Source organism: Schistocerca gregaria, chromosome 1 (genome assembly GCF_023897955.1).
Source record: "Schistocerca gregaria isolate iqSchGreg1 chromosome 1, iqSchGreg1.2, whole genome shotgun sequence".
In the NCBI taxonomy this organism is placed as follows: domain Eukaryota; kingdom Metazoa; phylum Arthropoda; class Insecta; order Orthoptera; family Acrididae; genus Schistocerca; species Schistocerca gregaria.
The window spans coordinates 844,286,495-844,310,555 of NC_064920.1; the positions used below are offsets into that span (position 1 = coordinate 844,286,495).

The window sequence follows — 24,061 nt, forward strand, 5'->3', positions numbered from 1 at the left end:
CTGTATATCCAATCATGTTATTTTTTCACCTATACTGGTACTCCATGTGCCACACTGCATGAAGTCTATGCATTTTCTTATATATGTTTGCTTAATTATATTTGATGCTGAAGTATGAACAGTTAATACAGTACTTGTTTCACTTAAGAGAAATCACACACATTCAGAGTTACAGTTAACTGATAACAATCTACAGTTTTGTCTGATAAACTACGGGCGGCCGGAGTGGCCGAGCGGTTCTAGGTGATACAGTCTGGAACCGAGCGACCGCTCCAGTCACAGGTTCGATTCGTGCCTCGGGCATGGATGTGTGTGATGTCCTTAGGTTAGTTAGGTTTAAGTAGTTCTAGGAGACTGATGACCTCAGAAGTTAAGTCCCATAGTGCTCAGAGCCATTTGAACCATTTTTGATAAACTACAAACTTAAGTGTGTATTCTACCTTACCATAATTAAATTATTTTCTCCATGCACCTACAAGTTCTATCATCACTGTAAATATTTCCTTTAGTTCAGAAATATTCCAAATAAAATTAAATATAAGATAAGTGTTTTGCTTCCATCCAAGGTTGCTTTTCCAATTAGAACAAAAATAATTTTCAAATTTGGATTCTCCTTTCTATGAAAAACATTTTACTAGTTTTATTACAGTAAGAAACATACATACATACATACTTATTTACTTACTGAAATGAAAGTAATAAAACTGAAGGTTGTTCAGTTGCCACATTACTAATATGTACTTTGCACCCCTCAGTTCTCCAGTAATTAATCATCACAGTTTTCTAAAGTGCACAGTTTTGATGTTAAATAGCAATACTTTGCTCAATAGCATTTTATTTACAGGTTTACCTATTGAGAGGAAAAACAGTACCATTTCTACTGCGTGACCTCCTCGCAACATCAGAGTTGAAGTCAATTCTGGGTACTATTCCTGTAAGTAACATCTCTCTTGATTTGTCCTTCTGAAGTTATTTTATACATAAGATGCAGTTTTTCAACAGTGATTCACTGGATCACACTGCAATTTTTGCCTGTTTGTTTATTTCATAAAATGCCCATTTACGCGAGAGAGAGGAAGAGCATAAGCAGAATGTGATGAAACTTTAACCAGGAATTGTGAAAGCAATCAGTACATACTCCACAACAGCTAACTGATACCCTTAAGGAGAATTTCTGAAACAAGGAAGTGTAAAAGCTATACTGAATGTGAGTCAGGGATGAATCTTTCAAGGAGTATTAAGAAAAGATAGCAGTTAATTGGTGTAGAAGGACAAATAGCAAGTTGACATTTGGTGTGTGTGTTCAGGAAAACTTAAAAATGGCAAACACACATCAGTACTGTATAACTAATAGTAAGCTGAATTAAGTGTGCTACTCCTGAAGCATCCTTACACATTGCACAAGCCCAGAGACTGTTCACACTGTTTGCTATGCATAGTTTCGTAGTGTAATGTAATATGGTATCATAGCTCACACATTCCCCTCAATCAGAAAAGAGTTGAGAGATTAGTGAATAGTGCAAAGCTAACTGACAGCTGCAAACCTCTCTTCTAAATCAATCATTTTACACCTTGTCAATCTATACAAATTAGAAATTTTAAGGTTGTAAGAACTGACATTGTAAAATTGAGCAAAAACATGAATGTCCATGATCATGGTACAAGACAGAAAATGAAACTCCATGTCCAAGGATCATGTACCTTTGCCTTTGAAATTTGCTATTTAACCAAGGCATTGAACTTTACAACAGTCTGCCATAAGTTTATAAATAAGAAATGTAAAGTGTCTGTCTTTGTTAAATAGCAATCTGAAAACCACCTTGCTTGATCATTTCTTTTACAGTGTATCTGAATGTTTTGTCCATATGTGCACGAGGAAATGTGAAATTAATTGCAGAAATGATTTTTGTAAAAGAAGTAAACGCTAATGTGAAATAGTGTAAAAAAATTTTGGGTTTATACCACCTGCAGCCATGTCAGTTGTGCTCTCTCTCTCTCTCTCTCTCTCTCTCTCTCTCAAATTATTATGATGTCAACTCACATCATCACCATATGCATGACTGATTCAGGGCAGAAGACAAATGAATAAATATAATTTTTTACAGTATTATGAAAAGGATATATAACTATTCGCCATATAATAGAGATGTGAAAACACAGACAGGCACAACAAAAAGACTGCACACACACACACACACACACACACACACACAACTGCTGTCTCTGGGTGCTCAGACTGGGCTGGCAGTCCTCTATTACCATAACTGATGGGGTGCAATTACTGTTGCAACTGCCTAGCGAAGAAAGACACGATTCTAAATGAAAAAAACAATTTGGGAGGGGGGGGGGGGGGGGTTACTGAGACACGACAGTCAATATCCAGCAGCTACTGGTAAACCTGCTGCTCTTTTCCAGCAGCTACTTACCTAGGCAAATGGGATTCTGCCTGCATGAACTGAGTAGATTCCTAGCTGCTCATGGAAACAACTGTGTCCTCTGTCAACTAACCTAGACTGTTCCAACACTGGACAAGTGCAGCTACTAAAGGCTACCTCTCAGGTAGCCTGTTGCACACAATCTGCAAATCACTTCACCACTTTTGCACATGACCATGATAGCAAGATAGTACGACAGTCATATAAGCAGCATCCTGATTGCCCACACATCAGCTGTTTGCCCACACCTACTTACTGCTGCCAGTGAGCACCCAGCTGCCTGCAGGCAGGCTCTTGAGTTAGAACAGCCTCTCCTATCTGATAACATTCCCAGCCAAATGGGTATATCATCATGGTCAAAAACATGCAAATAAATGAAGGCTTGGGTAGGTAATTCTTCAACCCAGCTCCTTTTTAAGTTGATACCAAAAAAAAAAAAAAAAAAAAAAGATGATTCCATTTGCAAATTCTGCATGTTCAGGAGGGCATCTTGAATTTTCTGAATCATATCTGTTGGATATGCTTTTCGTAGTGGTGGGAGGACACTGAGAGTCTGACAGATTTTGCTGGGGTGACTTCTCATTTTTTCAGTGCTTTTTGGGTAGTATAAAGTTTGGCATGATAAAGGCTGTATATGTTTCATGTCTGGGAGTTAGGGGTAATGATATAGTGCACACAGCAGCCAAAGACACTTCTACAAACAGCACAGTGCAAGATGATCACATACCCAATTGGGCTGTAATTTCGCTGACAAGAAGAAAATTATGAGCTAGTGAGAAGAAGAGTGGTTGCAAATAATGAAAAACATCTGCAATGAGCTGCAACCAGTAAAGCCCAACATTCAACAGTGGTGTACATACTCACATCCATGGAGATTAAAAGATGATGATGCTAACCAGATTTGGAATAGGGCATTGCTCTGAGACCCATAACACCATTTTAGTAAAGATAACCCATGAATATGCAGTGCTTGCAATTTTGCGGTGATCATCAGTTTTATGTATGACAATATAAAGTTTGCTATTTAATGATAATATAGATGTTGCAAAAGTTGTAAAAGGTTAACTCGATCATCCCTCCTAAGCTATTAGGGAAAGATTTTAATGTATAACAAACGGAGTGACTGGCTCATTAATTTTTGTTCAGCGATCAGCCAGTTAGGTTAATCTGTAATATTACTTTATATTTCATTACCGACTAGCCTTCTTTTAGCCCAAATTTCATTTGTTAGTATTAATAAATGTTTGAATATGCTATCTAACATACATACTGAAGCGCGAAAGAAACTGGTATAGGCATGCCTATTCAAATACAGAGATATATAAACAGACAGAACACGGTGCTGTGGTTGGCAACAGCTACATAAGACAATTGTCTGGCACAGTTGTTAGACCAGTTACTGCAGTTACAATGGCAGGTTATCAAAATTTAAGTGAGTCTGAATGTGGTGTTATAATCAGCACCCAAGTGATAGGACACAGCATCGCCAAGGTAACGATGAAGTGGGGATATTCCGTTACGACCATTTCATGAGAATACCATAAATATCAGGAATCCAGCAAAACAACAAATCTCTGACATCACTATGGCCGGAACAAGATCCTGCAAGAACAGGACCAACAACGACTGAAGAGAATCGTTCAATGTGAGAGAAGTTTAACCCTTCCACAAATTGCTGCAGATTTCAATGCTGGTTCATCAACAAGTGTAAGCGTGTGACCCATTCAACAAAACACCATTGATACAGGCTTTCAGAGCCAAAGGCTCACTCATATATGGTTGATGACTGTACAACACAAAGCTTTACGCCTTGCCTGGACCCGTCAACACTGACATTGAACCGGAATGTTGCCTGGTCAGACAGGTCATGTTTCAAATTGTATTGAGCAGATAGATGCGTAGGGGTATGGAGACAACTTGATGAATCCGTGGACCCTGCATGTGAACAGCGCACTATTCAAGCTGTTGGAGGCTCAGTAATGGTGTGGGGTGCGTGCAGTTGGAGTGATATGGGATCCCTGATACATCTAAATATGACTCTGACAGGTGACACGTACGTCAGCATCCTGTCTGATGACATGCATCCATTCACGTCGATTGTGCATTTAGAAGGACTTGGGCAATTCCAGCAGGACACTGCGACACCTCACATATCCAGTATTGCTACAGAGCGGTTCCTGGAACACTCCTCTGAGTTTAAACACTTCCGATGGCCACCAAACTCCCCAGACAGGAATGTTACTGAGCGTATCTGGGACGCCTTGCAACGTGCTTTTCAGAAGAGATCTCCACCCATCAGTACTCTTACAGGATTCATGGCATCAGTTCCCTCCAGCACTACTTCAGACATTAGTTGAGTCCATGCCACGTTGTGTTGCGGTACTTCTGTGTGCTCACAGAGGCCCTACACAATATTAGGCAGGTGTACCAGTGTCTTTGTCTCTTCAGTGTAAAATACCTAGATTTTAAATAATTATTAATTTGATTTGTTGAGCAACCTGCGTTATTTGCTTGTTATAATTTTAACCATTGTAATAGTGGTCTTCCTGTTTTATAAAGGAGTAAAGGAGAAGACTTATTTAAATCTGCATCTACACTATGCGAACGACAGAGAAATGCATAACAATGGGTACTTTCCATCATACTGCATATTAGGAATCTACTCATTCTGTTAGTGTATGGAGTGCAGGATAAGTGATTGCTTAAAAGCATGAGTACATACTGCAGTTAGTGAATTTTGTCTTTGCAACCCCTATTATAGTGACAAATAGGTGGCTGTAGTGTATTCCTACATTCCTCTCTCAATATGGGTTATTGCAACTTCGTATGTAAGCTTTTGCTCAAAAATTGGTGGCTGTCTTCAAGAAACTGCACGTTAAGATTTTTTAGTTTTTCCGTGATGCTCTTTCACAAGTCAAGCCAACCTGTTACCATCCATGTTACCCTTCTTTGTGTCTGCAGCTTGTGGTCTAGTGGCTAGTGTTGCTGCCTCTGAATCACGGGGTCCCCGGTTCAATTCCCAGCTGGGTTCGGGATTTTCTCTGCCTAGGGATTGGGTGTTTGTATTGTCCTCCTCCTCCTCCTCATCATCATCATCATTTGTAACAGTGGCTAGAGAGGATTGTATAAACTTGGACTGTTTGAAAAGTGTGACGTTGTACTGACACTGATGATCATGTAGGTAAGTGCCCCACAAACCAAATATCATCATCTACCCTTCTTTGTATACATGTCAGTATACCCAGTTAGCCCTATTTGGTATGGGTCCTAACCACTTGAGCAAGTTACCAATTTGTACACTACTTGGCAGTTTTATAAAGATGTAACTGAATATTTGTATAGCTTTTTTCAGAAAGTACTTTGCTAAGGTATTGTGTGCCAGTTCATTAATATATAATATTAACAGTAAGAGTCTCAACTAACCTCCTGGAGCACACTTGAAGTTACTTTTAATAGGTGTCAGTGATGCTCCATCCAAGATAACATGCTGCACACTCTGCACCAAGAAATACTTACCCAGTCACAAATTTAATTTGGTGCTCCATACTTTTGTTTATAAGTTTTGGTATGGTACTAAAAAAATTTTGACTCGCATCCTTTTTGGAAGTTACTGAATCCACCTGATTGCTTTGTTCAGTGACTACCACGATGTCATGTGAGAAAAGTGTAAGTTGGGTATTGTATATAGGACATTTGCAGAATCCATTGTAGTTGACTTGCAGAAGGTTTGACATACCTCACTAACATAATTTAGCTGTCTCTCACAAATGCACGGTATAGTTACTTTGCCTCTCTTACAGCATATTCTCTATTGAACCTTCATCACATACAACAACACTCTGCCATCAGTGTTAGGTTCCCTTAAAAAAAAAAAAAAAAAAAAAAAAAAAAGCGAATGCAGTGGAGTGATTCCAACAGCACAACAGACAATGTTGTCATTGTGGGGTTTGGGAGGTTTGACTATCTCCATAGATCTAGTCCAAAGAGGCAGCCCTCCCTCTCCTAAACACTGTCACTGTCAGGTGCATTGTAAAAAGCAGCTAATGTGTGTTTATTTAACATGGTCACAATAAAACCGCTTGTGGCAAATGACTTTGCTTCATTATATCATTGGTGAAGAAACAATACTACATAAGTAGCAAAACACGAATTTTACAGGACAGACAAAAAACTATCTAGAATACCTGATACATTTCATAAAGACATGAAATTTGCATTGTTGCACTATAATGGTATTCTGGATCATAACAAAAAGCAAAAGAAGGAAAATACTCTTTAGAAATCTTATCTATGACAGATACCCAGAATTTTCTTGGTATTTATGGAAGAGGAATGTTATTTACACAATATTGGTTTGTCAGTCTCTTGTACGACTTACCACTTTTACGTTGTTTTTGGTGCTGAGAAAACAGTAACATCATTTGAAAAGACTTTATTGAATGACTTCATCGGAAAATTCAAATATACACACGGTTCACATAGGTCTGATAATGTCAGTAGATTTCTATAATAAAAAACCGTTGAACAAAGAACTATACCGCACTGTCACTCCTGAAACAGTAACGTCCAAGATGATAATCATTCGTAAGGAATGTTGTCATAATAGCAATGACAGTCCTTAGGAACAATGGCTTTAAATTGTTGTAAATGATCCCATTTGGCTTTCCTGATTTTTCAGTCTTTCTTTGTATAGTTTCAGAAAGCAAACTTTTCCAGAAATTTTTCTCTGACGTCTTGGTATTTCTTGCAACACTTTGTTGAAAGTGCACTTGTAGTAAATAATACCATTTTGATGGTACTGTGTTGCCCTCAGGTCCTTAACTGTTGGATCATTTTTTGCAGCGATTCCAAGCCTAACTGAGTCATGCAGCCACAAACTTTTCTCTGCGTAGTTAGAGAGAAAGGAATAACCTAGGTAATAGACTTCGTAAGGTTGTGGCTTTCTTCTCACCTCTTTATATGTCAAGGCTAGAAAGTGTAACTTCATGTCCTTTGAGATTGCACGCGATGGAACTGTGAACTGACTCACATTCCATCTGAGTATGACATTTCTCCACAAACTTTTGCATAATCGGCACTCCTAAATCAACTGCTAATCTTAAGAGTGTTTGATAATACACATTTCTGTGCAGCTGTCAGAACACAGAATGACTGGGACAGGATTTTCCTTAATCGTTTTGGATAGTATGTCCACGATACACAAAGCAAGACGTTATGCAACCAGTTCACGTTGTGTTTCATTGAATCAGTAACACACTGCATCATGACTTTCTAAATTACTCAGTGCAATAATAAGCTGCACTTGCCTGTAAAATTTGTGCTACTTCCACGGCCTGCAAGTCCATTGTGTTAGACTGTGCAGGGCTTCTGCTGGGCATCTTTCTTATCTAAATCCTTCTGGAATCTTGTCGGATTTTTCTGCTGTATGTGCTGCTTCCACTTCTATTCACTTAAGTGTCCGAGTCTGTAAAACTAGAACACAAGTTGCACTGGTCTTCCTTGGGGGGAGAAAAATAAGCTAAGGTTACCCTCTTTGAAAATCGAGTTATAGGTGCTCCGACTCAATGGTGAATCCTGTTCCTTATTATATTTTTCAGTGTAGAGTCCATACAGCTGTTTATTTTGTTCAATAGGCTCAAGATACAGCTTGGAGGATGTTTTCCTGCAGTAATGTGATGGCAGTTTCAGAAGACAGTCCAGGGATTCTTTCTTGAAGTTTTCCTCACCTTTTTTCTTTGTTTGTTTTATTCTGAAACATGATGATTCTGAATCAGGGCTCATCCCATATGTGGAATATGCAGTCAATATCTCACTGTCTATTCTTTAATGCCAAGAGTATATATTTTTTCTGCATACTTGGTGTTTTCCCATATCATCTCTCAAGTAATAACCCAGTGAACATTTTCTTCTGGATTCACCAGTGATCTTCCCTGGATGTTTGGTTGGAATTATTTCCACATGATTGATTACGTAAATCTTCCTCTGATCTCATGACGTTGGTTTCCAAAAAGTGTTAAGAACTTGATGACACTTTCTTTCAATGCGTTTCTGACACACCTTTGAAGTACACATCAGACCTAATTTTTGTGCCTCTCTTGGACTATTATGAGTAATTTTACCACATCGGCTTCTTTTATATCCAATGTATGCTACTCCTTACATTCTCAGAGGTTTTTTTTGTGTTTTACTTCCAATCTTCAGTGCAGGCCTTAGATTTCCTTTTCCTGTCACTGCTTAAGTTACCACAAAATACTTGGCCTCCATTTTCATAATTTTTACTGCTTCCACCAGCTACCAATAAGTTATATAAATTGTCAAAATCAGCACCATTGTGTAGCAATAAATGTGTATTCTCGTCTACAGTGGTAACTGAGAGTGTTGTATCATTCTGAGCATTCTTAGATGTAGTCAGTGATGTTTCTAGACAAGAAATGTTTGAAAAATTAAGTTAACTCTTAACTCGAATCGATATTTTGATGAACATAACTGGAATTGCAGGTACAACTGGACTCTTGAATAGAAGTTCAACACAATCTTCATAAAAGATATAATTTGTATGTAAATGCACAATGATTCTATTAAAATAAGTTTTATTTCAAATGTAAATCAACTTTTATTCAGCAAAAATTTTACGCCTTTTTTTTCCCTAAGTCTCATATTTTACAAGAATTTTTAGTACCTTACTTTGGAATGCTATATGATTACAAGAAAGGCTTAGATTAAAAAGCTATATACTATGGAGTTTCTCATAACTTCCCCTTAACATAAATAGGGACTCTTTATGCCATCAGTCAGAAATAAAAATAATAAAAACAAAACATGGAAGTGTCCAAATGTTATCTATATCAATACGTGAACTAAGAATGACACTTGGTACACACCACTTTTTTTTCTGCATGTTGTTTACAGATGAATTTAATACATCTGTCACATTTTTGTGATTGTTAGCTGTCAGTTTTCGTGAGCCACTGTTATTAAAAGGTGAATTTTCTAGTCGTTTGTCATTTTGTAGTTCACCAGCTGCCCCTAGAAAATTGTCTATTATATTCTTCAAATCTACTGAAAATGAAGAATACTCCATTTTTCTTTCTGTGATGAATGGCCTTATCAAATTTAGTCCAATTTCTTTTATGTAATGATTATGTTTCATACATTTTCCACCATTTGATGCCTTCCATAATACAAATCCATTTCCACGCTCAACATTCAATATTGCTGAAAATATTACACATGTCCATCATTGAGTTCTTTTAGAATTTGTATAATTGGCACATTTCTGATCTGATGTATCATCACCACCTTTTGTTCTGTTGTAAAGATCAGTTATCAGGTTTTCCACTGTTTTCATTGACTGAATTGTCATGGTGCATTGATTACCACCACGCTTTGATTCTTTTTTGGGGCATAAGATGCCAATGTTTTATCCAACATAAAACCAAATAATGTAGATCATACTACCCATTGTTTATTGGCTAAAAATTCTGGTGGTGTATCCCATTTATTTTGGCCCATTGTTCCAACATAAGTCAAACCATTTTCAATCAGTTTGTAAACCAGCTCGACAGAAGAGAACCAGTTATTGGCAGTTATATTTCTGTTTGTTCCAAATAAAGAGTCTGCAAGCTGCAGTACATTCTGTGTTGGAAATGGAAGTTTCCTTGTTTTATTAGTGATTGTTTTGCCCATATAGATAAAAGCATTGTGTAGATAATGTGTTTTAGTGTTGAAAATGTACATTATCTTGATGCCATATTTAGCAGGCTTTGATTTCATATAAACCCTGAAAAACCATTTCCCACTAAATAGGCAAAGCATTTCATCAGCTGACAAATATTCTGAGCAGCTGTAGTTTTTTTGACAGTTCTGAAAGAAATTTCCAAATATTTCTGAGATGAGAGCAGCACGATCATTAGTTCTTCTTTCTTAGCCAGAATTCACATCATCAAACATCAAAGCAGTAATAAGAACATAAATCGCTTTACTGTCATCATTATTCTGATTATATCTAGTTCTGTTCCATTAGTTGTCCATAAACTTCCTATATCTTCATGACCAGATTTGAATATACCTGATAACAGCAACAACCCAATGAATGCTTTCATTTCCATAATACTCACATGGTTAGTGTAAGAAGCATTAGTTTTATACTTTTCTGAATATTCTGTTATTTTCCAATTAGTGTGAGTGCAAATATGTGTGGTCATTTCATGTGATATCAGCAACTGCGATGATTCAATTGGTGACATGTTCCGTTTCTTATGAGCACTGATGAGACCAGGTAGGTGAGTGATGATGTTGTGACTTCTGACTCTGGACCTAGGTGTTGGATGAGTAGACCACTTGAATCGATTTTTACCTTGAAAATATGCAGTACTTGACAGCCGGCTATCTCTCTCTACTGAATCATCAGACGATGGATTACTTGAATCAGAATAAATTTCTTGTTGAGTCGCGATAGGCACAACAAAAAGATTCACATAATTATAGCTTTCGGCCATTAAAGCCTTTGTCAGCAGTAGACACACAAACACACACACTCACATGCACACTCATGCAAACGCAACTAGCACACATGTCTGCAGTCTCGGAGAGCTGAAATCACACTTCGAGCAGCAGCACCAATGCATGATGGGAGTGGCGACTGGGTGGGGGTAAGGAAGAGACTGGGACGGGGAGGGAGACGGATAGTATAGTGGGAATGGCAGACAGTGAAGTGTTGTAGTTTAGATGGAGGGCAGGAGAGAAGGTGCGAAGGGGGGAGGGGGAAGAAGTGGAAAGGAGAGAAATAAGAAGAAGAAACCAAAAGACTGGGTGTGGCGGTGAAATGATGGCTTTGTACTGCTGGAATGGGAACAGGGTGGGGGCTGGATGGGTAACGACAGTGACAAACGAAGGTTGAGGCCAGGAGGGTTTACGGGAATGTAGGATATATTGAAGGGAAAGTTCCCACCACCGCAATTCAGAAAAGCTGGTGTTGATGGGAAAGATCCATATGGCACAGGCTTTGAAGCAGTCATTGAGATGAGGGATATCATGTTCAGCTGTGCAACAGGGTGGTCCACTTGTTTTTTGGCCACAGTTTGTCGGTGGCCATTCATGTGGACAGACTGCTTGTTGGTTGTCATGCCTACATAGAATGCAGCACAGAAGTTGCAGCTTAGCTTGTAAATCACATGACTGGTTTCACTGGTAGCCCTGCCTTTGATGGGATAGGTGATGTTAGTGACCAGACTGGAGTATGTGGTTGTAGGAGGATGTATGGGACAGGTCTTGCTCTAGGTCTGTTACAGGGGTGTGAGCCATGAGGTGAGGGATTGGGAGCAGGGTGGACAAATATATTGTGTAGGTTTGGTGGATAGTGGAATACTACTGTAGGAGGAGTCAGAAGGATAGGGGTAGGACATTTCTCATTTCAGGGCACAATGAGAGGTAATCGAAACCCTGGCAGAGAATGTAATTCAGTTGCTCCAGTCCTGGATGCTACTGAGTTAATGATGCTCCTCTGTGGCCAGACTTTAGGAGGTGGTGGGAGACTGGAAAAATAAGGCACGGGAGAATTGTTTTTGTACAGGGAAGGGGGGATAATTACGGTCAGTGAAGGCTTCAGTGAGAACCTTGGTATATTTAGAGACAGACTGCTCGTCACTGCAGGGGGAGGGGGCTAGACTGTACGGAAGGGACTTCTTGGTATGGAAAGGGTGGGAGCTGTCAAAGTGGAGGTATTGCTGGTGGTTAGTAGGTTTGATATGGATGGAGGTACTGATGTAGCCATCTCTTAGGTGGATGTCAACATCTAGGAAGGTGGCTTGTTGGGTTGAGTAGGACGAGGTGAAGCAAATGGGGGAGAAGTTGTTGAGGTTTTGGAGGAATGTGAATAAGGTGTCTTCACCTTCAATCCAGATAGAACATGTCATCAATTAATCTGAACCAGATGAGGGGTTTAGGATTCTGGATTTTTAGGAAGGATTCCTCTAGGTAGCCCATGAATAGTTCAGCATAGGATGGTGGCATATAGGTGCCCATAGCCATTCTGCAGTTTTGTTTGTAGGTAATTCCTTCAAAGGAGAAGTATTAGTGGGTGAGGGTATAGTTGGTCATGGAGACTGGAAGGAGATTGTTGGTTTGGAATCCATAGGGTGTCTGGAAAGGTAGTGTTCGATAGCAGTAAGGCCATGAGCGTTAGGAATGTTAGTGTACAGGGAGGTGGCCACAATAGTGACGAGCAGGGCACCATGTGGTAAAGGGACAGGAATTGTGGAGAGTTGGTCAAGGAAATGGTTGGTGTCTTTTATATAGGAGGATAGATTCCAGGTAATAGGTTGAAGGTGTTGGTCTACGAGAGCAGAGATTCTCTCAGTGGGGGCACAGTAACCGGCCACAATGGGGCATCCTGGGTGGTTGGGTTTACGGACTTTAGGAAGAATGTAGAACATGGGAGTGCAGGGAGTGGTAGGGATAAGTAGAGGGATGGACTCTGGGGAGAGGTTCTGGGATGGGCCTAAGGATTTGAGTAGTCACTGGAGATCCTGCTGGATTACTGGAATGGGATCACTGTGGCATGGTTTGTATGTGGAAGTATCTGACAGCTGACGGAGTCCTTCTGCCACGTAATCCTTGCAGTTCAAAACAACGGTGGTGGAGCCTTTGTCTGCAGGTCAGGGTCAGTTTTTAGACGGTGGACTGCGGTTCTTTCTGCAGATGTAAGGTTAGTTTGCATGTTGAGGGATTTGGGGAATGATGGTGAGGCAAGGTTCGAGGTTAAGAAGCTCTGGAAAGTTAACAGGTAGTGGTTTGGAGGCAGTGGGGGTGGATCGCGGTTGGATGGAGGAGTGAACTGAGTTGTGCAAGGTCCAATATTGGTCTTTGATTGAGTCTGGTTGGTGGTTGGTGGCAAAAAAGTGTTTCCACTGTAGGGACTGGGAGAAGGAGAGGAGGTCTTTAACTAGTCCTGCATGGTTGACTTTGGGAGTGGGGAAAAGGTGAGGCCTTTGGAAAGGACTGATATTTCTGTGGGACTAAGGCTTCTGGAGGAAAGGTTCATAACTGTGTTGCAGGTCTGTTTAGGTTCTGGGTTCTATGTGGTGGTGGGAGGTAGGTATGGAGGGTGGGGTAAGTGTAGTAGGTCTGCGAGACAGGGTTTGTCAGCTATGAGGGGCCCGTGAGGGACGTTTGGAGGAAGTGGTGGACAGTGGTATTCCAAGGTGGGAGTAGGATGTGAGCAGGATGGAGAGCTTTATCAGGTGGCGTTGTGCATGTTGCTCAAGTTTATGCAGGGCAAGAGTTTCAGTGTGTGTTATGGGTTCCAGGAATTTGGGATTGCATAGCAGGAGAATTTTGCGGATGGAGATGATTGGGCTTGGTTGATATGGTTTTGTAGGACTATGTTGGTGACCGGGTTCCCGGGTTCGATTCCCGGCGGGGTCAGGGATTTTCTCTGCCTTGTGATGACTGGGTGTTGTGTGCTGTCCTTAGGTTAGTTAGGTTTAAGCAGTTCTAAGTTCTAGGGGACTGATGACCATAAATGTTAAGTCCCATAGTGCTCAGAGCCATTTTTATGTTGGTGAGGGCTAAGGATTGGCGGAATCTGAACAGATGGAGGTCATTGTGGAAGGAGGGGTGGCAACCAAAGATGGGTAATTTGATGGTAAGGCCATTAGGGAGTATTTCATGAGCCAAGCAACAACGCAGGAACAGTATCTGAACTGGGATCTGGCTAGGGATAAGGAAACTTCTCTGTATTGACACAGATGGAAGGAGCAAGGATCGATGGTGGTGCAAAAAATGCGATAAATTACCTAAGAAAGTAGAATTACGTCTGAAAAATTACGTAAAAATACACCGAAGTATGCGTGAAAAGGAAGAAATGGATGCACAAGGAGGAAAAAAGAGAGAAATCTGGGGAAGACGTTGATAGTAGAAGGCAAAAACTCACTAAAATTGGCAAGAAGTCATAAGGGTCAAAGTAGAGAATAACCCACCATTAATAAATATATGTATAATACTGTGGGTAGTTGGTATGAGGGCAGATAAGCATAAAGAAGGGGGACGGCATATGTGACTGGATGAGGTGGATTTAATGGGTGCGAACAGGGATAGAATGGAGAAAGTGGTGGGGGGTGGGGAGGGGTTCGTAGTTAGAGTGTTAAGATCGTGTGGCACCAGAAAAGTGCAGGAGATAACACACAAAAATACAGGAACTGACACAGGGAGCATGATCAGTTTGAAGGTATAGGCTTAATTATATCGGCAAGAAGATGTGGGACATAAGTTGCTGCACCAACAATCTGTGTGGTCTTGAGGCTGTCTGTTGCACGTGGCCGAGACGGTTGATACAGTGTGGCTCATAAGCAGAGCGTGCAGTACGGTTCATAAGGCAACAAGAGAAACACAGGAAAGAAAAGAAAGAACGATGGGCATTGAGTATAGCAATGCAAAAGAAAGTAGTTACAAAGGAAAACAGCACAGGGTTAGGATCGAAGAAAGCCATCAGCAAAAATCAAACAATGGAAAATCTAGGATGGAATGTAACAATACCAGAGAAGGAAAGTTGCTACTTACCATATAGTGGAGATGCTGAGTCGCGATAGGTACAAAAAAAATTCCACACAATTATAGCTTCTGGCCATTAAAGTCTTTGTCAGCAGTACACACACACACACACACACACACACACACACACACACACACACACACACACACACACACACACACACACACGCGCGCGCGCGCGCGCTAATGCAACTACCACACACGTCTGCAGTCTCAGAGAGCTGAACCCACACTGTGAGCAGCAGCACCAATGCATGATGGGAGTGGCTACTGTGTGGGGGTAAGGAGGCAGCTGTGGCAGGGAGGGGGAGGGATAGTATGGTGGGAGTGGCAGATAGTGAAGTGTTGCAGTTTAGATGGAGGGCAGGAGAGAAGGTGCAGAGGGGGGGGAGGGGGTAAGTAGCAGAAAGGAGAGAAATAAAAAGAAGAAATTAAAGACTGGGTGTGGTGGTGAAGTGACAGCTGTGTAGTGCTGGAATGGGAACAGGGAGAGGGCTATAATTGTGTGAATCTTTTTGTTGTGCCTATCGCAACTTACCATCTCCACTACATGGAGAGTAGCAACTTTTCTTCTGTGGTATTGTTACATCCATCCTGGATTTTCCGTTGTTTGAACTTTCTTATTCTGTATTTTCACTGTCACTTATGTCATCATCACTTATGTTCTCTTCGTCACAAGGCTGTAAATCACTTAAAGATTCTGTGTCTGAATAATTTTCACAGATTTCTTTTTCAGTGAGACCCTGCTGCATTGTGGCAATAAAGTGCCTGAAACACCACAAATAAGTCAGTATACACAGACTAAAAAAATCCCATATCTGGAATCGCAGGTCAAATTGGGTTGAATTTCAAATTCATGTCCTTACGATAACAACAATTATGGTACCATTAATAACACTAATAGTCACAATAAAAATTACCTGTCTCATAAATGGCCCAGGAAAAGTGACTGAGAACCCCATATTCGAAATTAATTCTTCTTCTGTGCCAGTAATTTCACTGTTGCTACTGTACATGCCTGTTGTTCATTCTGGATTTATATGGGAACCTATAATCATGTGAGTATTCAAACCATATTTTGCAGAAAGGACTAAAGCACACAATAAGTGAAGTGTGGCATTACAATAAAGCAACTGTGGTACAACTAAATTTTAGAATTGTAGTGGACTACTGTTAATGCGAGGTAAATAAGAAAACAATTTTCTTTTCACTGTCAGTCTCTCAAGAAGGATTCTTCACTTTCATATCATTAGTTCAGCCGAGAAACAATTTCTTCCTCAGTAAAGAGAGCATCTTGTAGAATGCTGTCCATTTTCATGAACTGGAAGTAGAACCAAGGAACCACTTTCGAACAGAAGAAGATACATAGCAAGCAATTTATGTGGTATTGTTTACTAAATCCAAAACAATCTAGTTACGCAGTATTTCATTCTTTTGCACTTATGCTGTATTTTCATTTATTTTATTTTATTTTATTTATTTTTTTTGCTCTGCTATATACACAGTATTGTTTTAGTTCATTTCATATGTATGTAATTTAAACAATCAGCATTCTGGCAGTAAGAGTAGAAGCACTGAGAGTCAAGGATATGAACTGACTTAAAAATGCAAAATCGATAATCTGTCAGTTACGCGGTATTGTTTCTCCATCGACGACAAGTATTTATTCATATTTGGAAAGGACACTGACATCCATGCCATCCATTTCCCTAAAATCAAAATCATTATTATTATTTCTACAGCTTTCCCTTTCTCTCTTAACCCTTGTCCCTCATTTACTCTTACCAGTTCCATTTTCAAACCGTATAGTCTATCCTAGACACTCACTCACCTTAACTAAGTATCAACAAATGTGTGCACTAAGCTTGTGTTTCTTAATCTGAGTTATAATGTTCTGGTCCGTAAGTTCAGGTCCTTATAGTAAGCATTGTCTTTACTCATCAGTTATTTATATTATATCAAGGATTTGACACTACCACATTGTTTATACAATAATGATCAAAACATGCACACTTATACGAGGGTTGGAACTTAAATAGTGGCAACTATTTATTCACAACCGTTACAAAAGAGTTACATGTTTGCACCTGTTACTGTCCTTCAGAAAAGTCCTCAGTGTTGTGTAGAACCCAGCGATGTGGAAGGCGTAGTATACCATTAGCAGAGTCTGTTTTGTCGATGATGCGAATGGAGCAGTCTAAAGTTATGGTTATTAACATGTACGACTCTGATGGTGTTATACTAATGCATTATGTTCCTCCACAGCAGACCGTCAGTGCACAGTATTACTGTTCATTTTGGAAGCATTACCTTCGACCAGCTTTGTGAAAGAAGCGGCACCACTTTCTGCGCAACCCACCTATCATTTAGCACAACAATGCACAGGCGCATACAGCGCAATCTGTGGCTGCTCTGTTCTGTTGATGGGACTACCATCCACTATACTCCCCGGACTTAAGTCCTTGTGACTTTGATTTGATTCTGAATATGAAGGAACCACTTTGTGGCATTCGCTTCAGAACTGTTCCTGAGTTTTGACAGGCAGTAGACTGCTCCAATTGCACCATCGTCAGTACAGGCTCTGCTAACGGTATACTACGTCTTCCACAACACTGGCAACGGGGTCTACACAATGCTGGTGACTACTTTGAAGAACAGTACAGGTGCAAACATGTAACTCTTTTGTATCGGTTGTGAATAAATAGTTGCCACTACTTAAGTTCCAACCCTCATATTTAACCAGCATAAAACATGGCACCTAAATTGTTGCATAAACATTATGTATGTAGTTAAATGTAAATTAAGATTTTTCTATGACCATGCATTATCTACTGAGATTTTAGAAATACCAGATAGTAATGTAAAGGTTTGTACCCAATAGTCATTTCTGTGTAGTTTTACATTATTATATCTTTGTCTTAGACTGATAACAGTCAGCATTCTTTTCCTACTTCTGGGTATAAACTTTTAAACAGTATGTGGTGCACACTTCTGAACTGTGTAATGTAACATGATCAGTTAAGTGTTCACTTATTTTACAGACAATATTCCTACAGTTACTGGTAGGCACTCCACTGTCTTTTAATGTGCGTAACCTGGTATGGCATGGGTTTCTTCATCCGGCTGAGATACCCCCATCACTGGCTACAGCACTCTTCGTTGCAGTTGCCAGTATAGGGCAGCTGCTGTCTGCTGAGCTTGCTTCAATTCCCCGCAGGCCTCAGGCCAGTGATCTATCTGAGCTCGCCAAACACATGGAGCCACCTCCTGGTGACCTCGTACCACACGCGGTCCTGTCTGTTCTTAGAGAATCTCCACTTATTCCATCACGACACCTTGATTTTTGGACATCTGCTTTACAGCACTATCATAGGGGTAGGTGAGTAAATAGACTTTCAGCTTCTAATTGCTATATACTTGTGTATGTTGAAATAAATGTTATTTATCACGAAATGCTCTGCTTTCAAAGTGATGATCAAATATGTTTCCTTTTTCCTTTCTTATGATTCTCTTGTGCATTTTAGATGCTCAAAATTTCCACAAAAATTTTTGCCCACCCTATATTATACAAATATGGGCTTGCCAGAAAATGGTGCAAGGCTTTTTGGTTTTTTTTTTTTTTTTTTTTTTTTTTTTTTTAATTTTAGAAACTTAATTCACCGGAAGTGTTTTAGCTTTGAAATAAAACAAGAGAGAACTAAATTGAATGTATTATCGTAAGTGACATCCACTGCTAATAGCCCCTTCTAAATTTTTTCCAAGCATTATGGTCTTCAGTGATACATATCACCTACCAGCATTCCATGGAATGATTGGCTTCGTGCTCTCTCTTGGAATCCAGCAAAAAACTTCTTTGGTCTGTCTAACAGCCATTCAACTGACCTAATGTTCCGTTCATATTCATTATGTGTTGATGATTATGTTTTCAATCCCAGTTTATTCTCTGATACATTCGCTTGTTCCCGATTCTTCCCATATTTCCTAGTTTAGTCCAGGCTATTTTTAATTTTCAGTTTATGAATTTTGCCAAACATCCTGTCGTCTTCATTTGGGCCATATATAAGAACTCACCAATGGGAGGGGGAGAGGGAGGGGAGGAGGTGCACATGCATGCAGCCGTGTGTGTGTGTGTGTGTGTGTGTGTGTGTGTGTGTGTGTGTGTGTGTGTGTGTATTCTGAACTAAAATTTCTACAGATAGTCTCATCTTAAAATTCCAATTCCATATCAGTTTTGAAGACTATTCAGTTTTCTAAGATAGATCAGAAATCCAAAATATTTTTTTATTTTGAACTACAGAAAAGCTTGGAGTTGAGTTACATTCATTGAACAATATAGAGTTGATCCGTTTTCAGTAACTTAATAAAGGTATTATATAATGCGAACTGGTTTCGTAATTTTGCAGTTCTGTAGTACCTGAATATCTGTGTTGCAGTTGGGGTCGGTGCTGCCTAGTGGCCCTGCCACAGCTTGAGCACTTGGCACGTGTGGCTTACTGTGTTGCTCACAGCTGCCCATCTCGCTTACTCACTGCTGAATCAACAACACGATATCTTACTCTGGATGATCTCCTAGATACATCTGATACCAGCATGCTGTCTTTACTTGGGGAAGGTCTTCTGCAGTTACTTAGAGATTTACTGTCCCTACCAACAGGTCCCAGATTGAGAGATCGTCTCAGCCACGGAGAAGTCGACCTGGCAGATATTCCGAGCTGTTTAGCAGGACACTTGCTTGGCGCTGCAACAGCCATAGCCCTCCGGTTCAGGGCCAGTTCTACACAGCCGTACAGCAATTACACATCTAGGTCTGTAATCTTCTTTCTTGTTCTTCTTGTTTATTTATTTATTTGTTTTATTTATAAATATTAAAAATGGTTGAAGTACAATATTATTAAATGTTTATAGTGAGATTTATTTAAAGCAATGACTGACACACATTTGAAGTTTAATGTGAACAGTCAAGCAAAATAATGTCTCATAGAAACAGGAATCATTTACTGAATTTGATGGCAGGGTCACTAGTTAAAGCCAATGCTAGGCACTGAAAATGAGGTCATTATATAATCACAATAAATGCACAAACAGTAGGACTGTCTTCAGAATGCTGTGTGCGACTGTCTCCAGAATGGCGTGTGCCTGTCTCTAAATTGAATATCCAGTAATACTTTATGATTAATGGAGAATACTCACCGAAAATCAGAAGCATTGAGTTGTCACTAGGCACGCACACAAAAGAAAGAAAACGTACCTACTTTTGGGTGTATCTGTTGACTAGCAAGAGTAAAATACACACACACACACACACACACACACACACACACAATCAAGCTGTGCTGTTACAATGAAACAATGAAGTGTTGTCCTTTTCTTGCTGAGATCCTGTTGCTGACTTTACGATTAAAGTTTCTCACTTGCTCAAGGTAAAGCAATCATTTCCGGGTTTGTTCTGCTTTCCACAGTGTCTGTTTTCTGCCTGTTTCTTACTTTGGCTGTGACATGGGGCTTTGGCCTGGCTTGCCCTTACTTTGTGCCACCTGGAGAAGATTTGGAGAAATTTTTACATTGCTCCATAATACATTTCCACTGTTTAACGTTCCCTATTCTTTAAAAAAAATGCCCAGAACTTTTTTTAGTTTGTCTCAGAAGCAGTGTCATGAAATGTGTGTTGCATAGGTAATTACATACTGTACAACTTCCTGGTACTTAAATTTTCAGAAAGCTTATTCACAAAGGTTTTTGATGTTTTATTAACTCTCCAAAATCTTGCTCTATTTTACACTTTTTAAAATCTTTATTGCCACTATTTAGCCATGTGACAGGTATTTGATGGCTTGGTGATTCAGGTGGATGACTGGTTATGCCTGAAGAAAAAGTAGAATGTGCAAATAGTTAGTAGAACCATGGCAGCCACAGTAATGGAAATGCTAATGGTCATGATGTTTTGTCGTTTTTATCCCTATAGTTCTGAATACGCCGAACATTTTTTCTGCGATAGTTACTGGCCCTTTTTGTGATGCAATCAGCTCATCTAGTGAGTGCACTGTGTTGAAGCTGTTGTTGGAGAATGTGAAGTTTTGTTTGGGTAACACTTCTAACAGTTTTTCTGATCAATAGAACTTAGGTTTTGAGAACTGCATCATGGGTGTACTTGCGACACTAGCTGGAAGATGAAATTGTGCTCCTGCCGTATCACAGGTTGTGCCATTTATTAATGTGTCACTGTTTCATAGTTCTAATTTGGTCATGCCCACGGGTTTTCCATTTTGGTAATAGTTTACAATGAGAACATCCAGTGTGAAAACGGAACAAATTCAATGTGCTCCCCATCATTGTTATGTAATTTTTAGTAAAACTCTGAGACACTCAAAAGTATAAAGCATTGAAAGCCTTCAATATTTTGGTATAATAATGTTCTTTAAGCCATGTTTCTTTTATTTAAAGTTTAAGTGGTCTCAGATGTAATAGTTCCTCTCTATAGGTACCACTAGAAGTCGATATAAATTCTTGATGCTGAGTTAATCTTAGCCTGCAGTAGAGTGCGAGGTACAGAGGAAGCAAGAAGGAGAACTTTGTTGCCACTTTGGGTAGACATAAGAGGGGGAATGTTGTCTGGCTGCTATTGAATGATAAAATGATGCAACTTTAGGCAAGCATGTGGCATAGATAATCATCATCTATGGTCTATAAATTACATGTGGAAGTATAAGTTTATATGATTGAATAATGTTCACATTTAAACACACTTGTTACATTGACACAACACAAGTTTGTCACCCTATTACAGTGCTACTTGGTTAGGTCACTGAAATTGATACCAATAATAAAGATAAGACAGTTGACAGTGAGTGTACCGAAATGTGCCAATAATAGACTGGGAACCGAAGCCCAACTTACTGTTGACAACTTATAGAAATTGTTCCACTTCTCGCTGCTCCCAAACTTTGCCATCTAACAGTTATTGTAAGTATTCAGTTGACAAATTTAATTTTGTAGTCATTACAATGAATACTTGCCCTTATCTCATACCTTCTCACTCCTCACATCTACACGCCTGCCCACCACTAATGGCCTTGCTTGCTTTCCTTCCAATATTATTCTATAAGATAGCAAGTATGAAGAGGAGAAGAAAGATGCTTCTTATTTGCTCCTGAGGAAAGACAGTGATCTGCAGTTGACACAATCATAACTGCAAATTGGGCTGAAGTGCATTTTTTCAATCATTCTACCATTGTGTTGACATGAAGTTTAATGCAATAAGTTACTGATGATATGCCACCTGTCAGTCAGATACTAGTCTGGAAAATTTGACATTGCTCAGCATACTCTTTTAAGGCTTTCCATCCAAAATTAATATATTTTCTGCATTTGAAAATGAACTTTGCTTCTGCTTCTATTTGAAGGACATTAGGCTTGTCTCCCCCCCATGAACCGTGGACCTTGCCATTGGTGGGGAGGCTTGCTTGCCTCAACAATACAGATAGCCTTACCCTAAGTGCAACCACAACGGAGGGGTATCTGTTGAGAGGCCAGACAAACGTGTGGTTCCTGAAGAGGGGCAGCAGTCTTTTCAGTAGTTGCAGGGGCAACTGTCTGGATGACTGACTGATCTGGCCTTGTAACACTAACTAAACCGGCCTTGCTGTGCTGGTACTGCAAACGGCTGAAAGCAAGGGGAAACTACAACCGTAATTTTTCCCAAGGGCATCCAGCTTTACTGTATGATTAAATGATGATGGCATCCTCTTGGGTCAAATATTCCGGAGGTAAAATAGTCCCCCATTCGGATCTCCGGGTGGGGACTACCCAAGAGGACGTAGTTATCAGGAGAAAGAAAACTGGCGTTCTACAGATCGGAGTGTGGAATGTCAGATCTCTTAATCGGGCAGGTAGGTTAGAAAATTTAAAAAGAGAAATGGACAGGTTAAAGTTAGATATAGTGGGAATTAGTGAAGTTTGGTGGCAGGAGGAACAAGACTTTTGGTCAGGTGAATACAGGGTTATAAATACAAAATCAAATAGGGGTAATGCAGGAGTACATTTAATAATGAATAAAGAAAATAGGGGTACTACAAACAGCAAAGTGAACGCATTATTGTGGCCAAGATAGACACAAAGCCCACACCTACTACAGTAATACAAGTTTATATGCCAACTAGCTCTGCAGATGACGAAGAAATTGATGAAATTTATGATGAGATAAAAGAAATTATTCAGGTAGTGAAGGGAGACGAAACTTTAGTAGTCATGGGTGACTGGAATTCAATAGTAGGAAAAGGGAGAGAAGGAAACATAGTAGGTGAATATGGATTGGAGCTAAGAAATAAAAGAGGAAGCCGCCTGATAGAATTCTGCACAGAGCATAACTTAATCACAGCTAACACTTGGATTAAGAATCATGAAATAAGGTTGTATACTGGAAGATACTAAAAGGTATCACATAGATTATATAATGGTAAGACAGAGATTTAGGAACCAGGTTTTAAATTGTAAGACATTTCCAGGGGCAGATGTGGACTCTGACCACAAGCTATTGGTTATGAACTGTAGGTTAAAACTGAAGAAACTGCAAAAAGGTGGGAATTTAAGGAGATGGGACCTGGATAAACTGACTAAACCAGAGGTTGTACAGAGTTTCAGGGAGAGCATAAGGGAACAATCGACAGGAATGGGGGAAATAAATACAGTAGTAGAAGAATGGGTAGCTCTGAGGGATGAAGTAGTGAAGGCAGCAGAGGATCAAGTAGGTAAAAAGACGAGGGCTAGTCGAAACCCTTGGGTAACAGAAGAAATATTGAATTTAATATATGAAAGGAGAAAATTTGAAAATGCACTAAATGAAGCAGGCAAAAAGGAATACAGACTTCTCAGAAATGATATCGACAGGAAGTGCAAAATGGCTAACCAGGAATGGCTAGAAGACAAATGTAAGGATGTAGAGGCTTATCTCATGAGGGGTACGACAGATACAGCCTACAGGAAAATTAAAGAGACCTTTGGAGAAAGGAGAACTACTTGCATGAATATAGAGAGCTTTGATGGAAACCCAGTTCCAAGCAAAGAAGGGAAAGCAGAAAGGT

General features: G+C 39.8%; 1 protein-coding gene across 4 annotated transcripts in view; it reads left to right on the top strand.

Annotated features, from left to right (window-relative positions):
• LOC126272509 (endoplasmic reticulum membrane-associated RNA degradation protein-like) overlaps positions 1–24,061 on the top strand; it is a 75,099-nt gene that overhangs the window by 28,976 nt on the left and 22,062 nt on the right. For all 4 annotated transcript variants that reach the window (XM_049975411.1, XM_049975427.1, XM_049975420.1 and 1 more), the window contains exons 3-5: positions 845–934; positions 18,026–18,363; positions 19,418–19,789. In XM_049975411.1, coding sequence (XP_049831368.1) covers positions 845–934; positions 18,026–18,363; positions 19,418–19,789 — 800 coding nt within the window. The remainder of the gene's footprint in view (positions 1–844; positions 935–18,025; positions 18,364–19,417; positions 19,790–24,061) is intronic.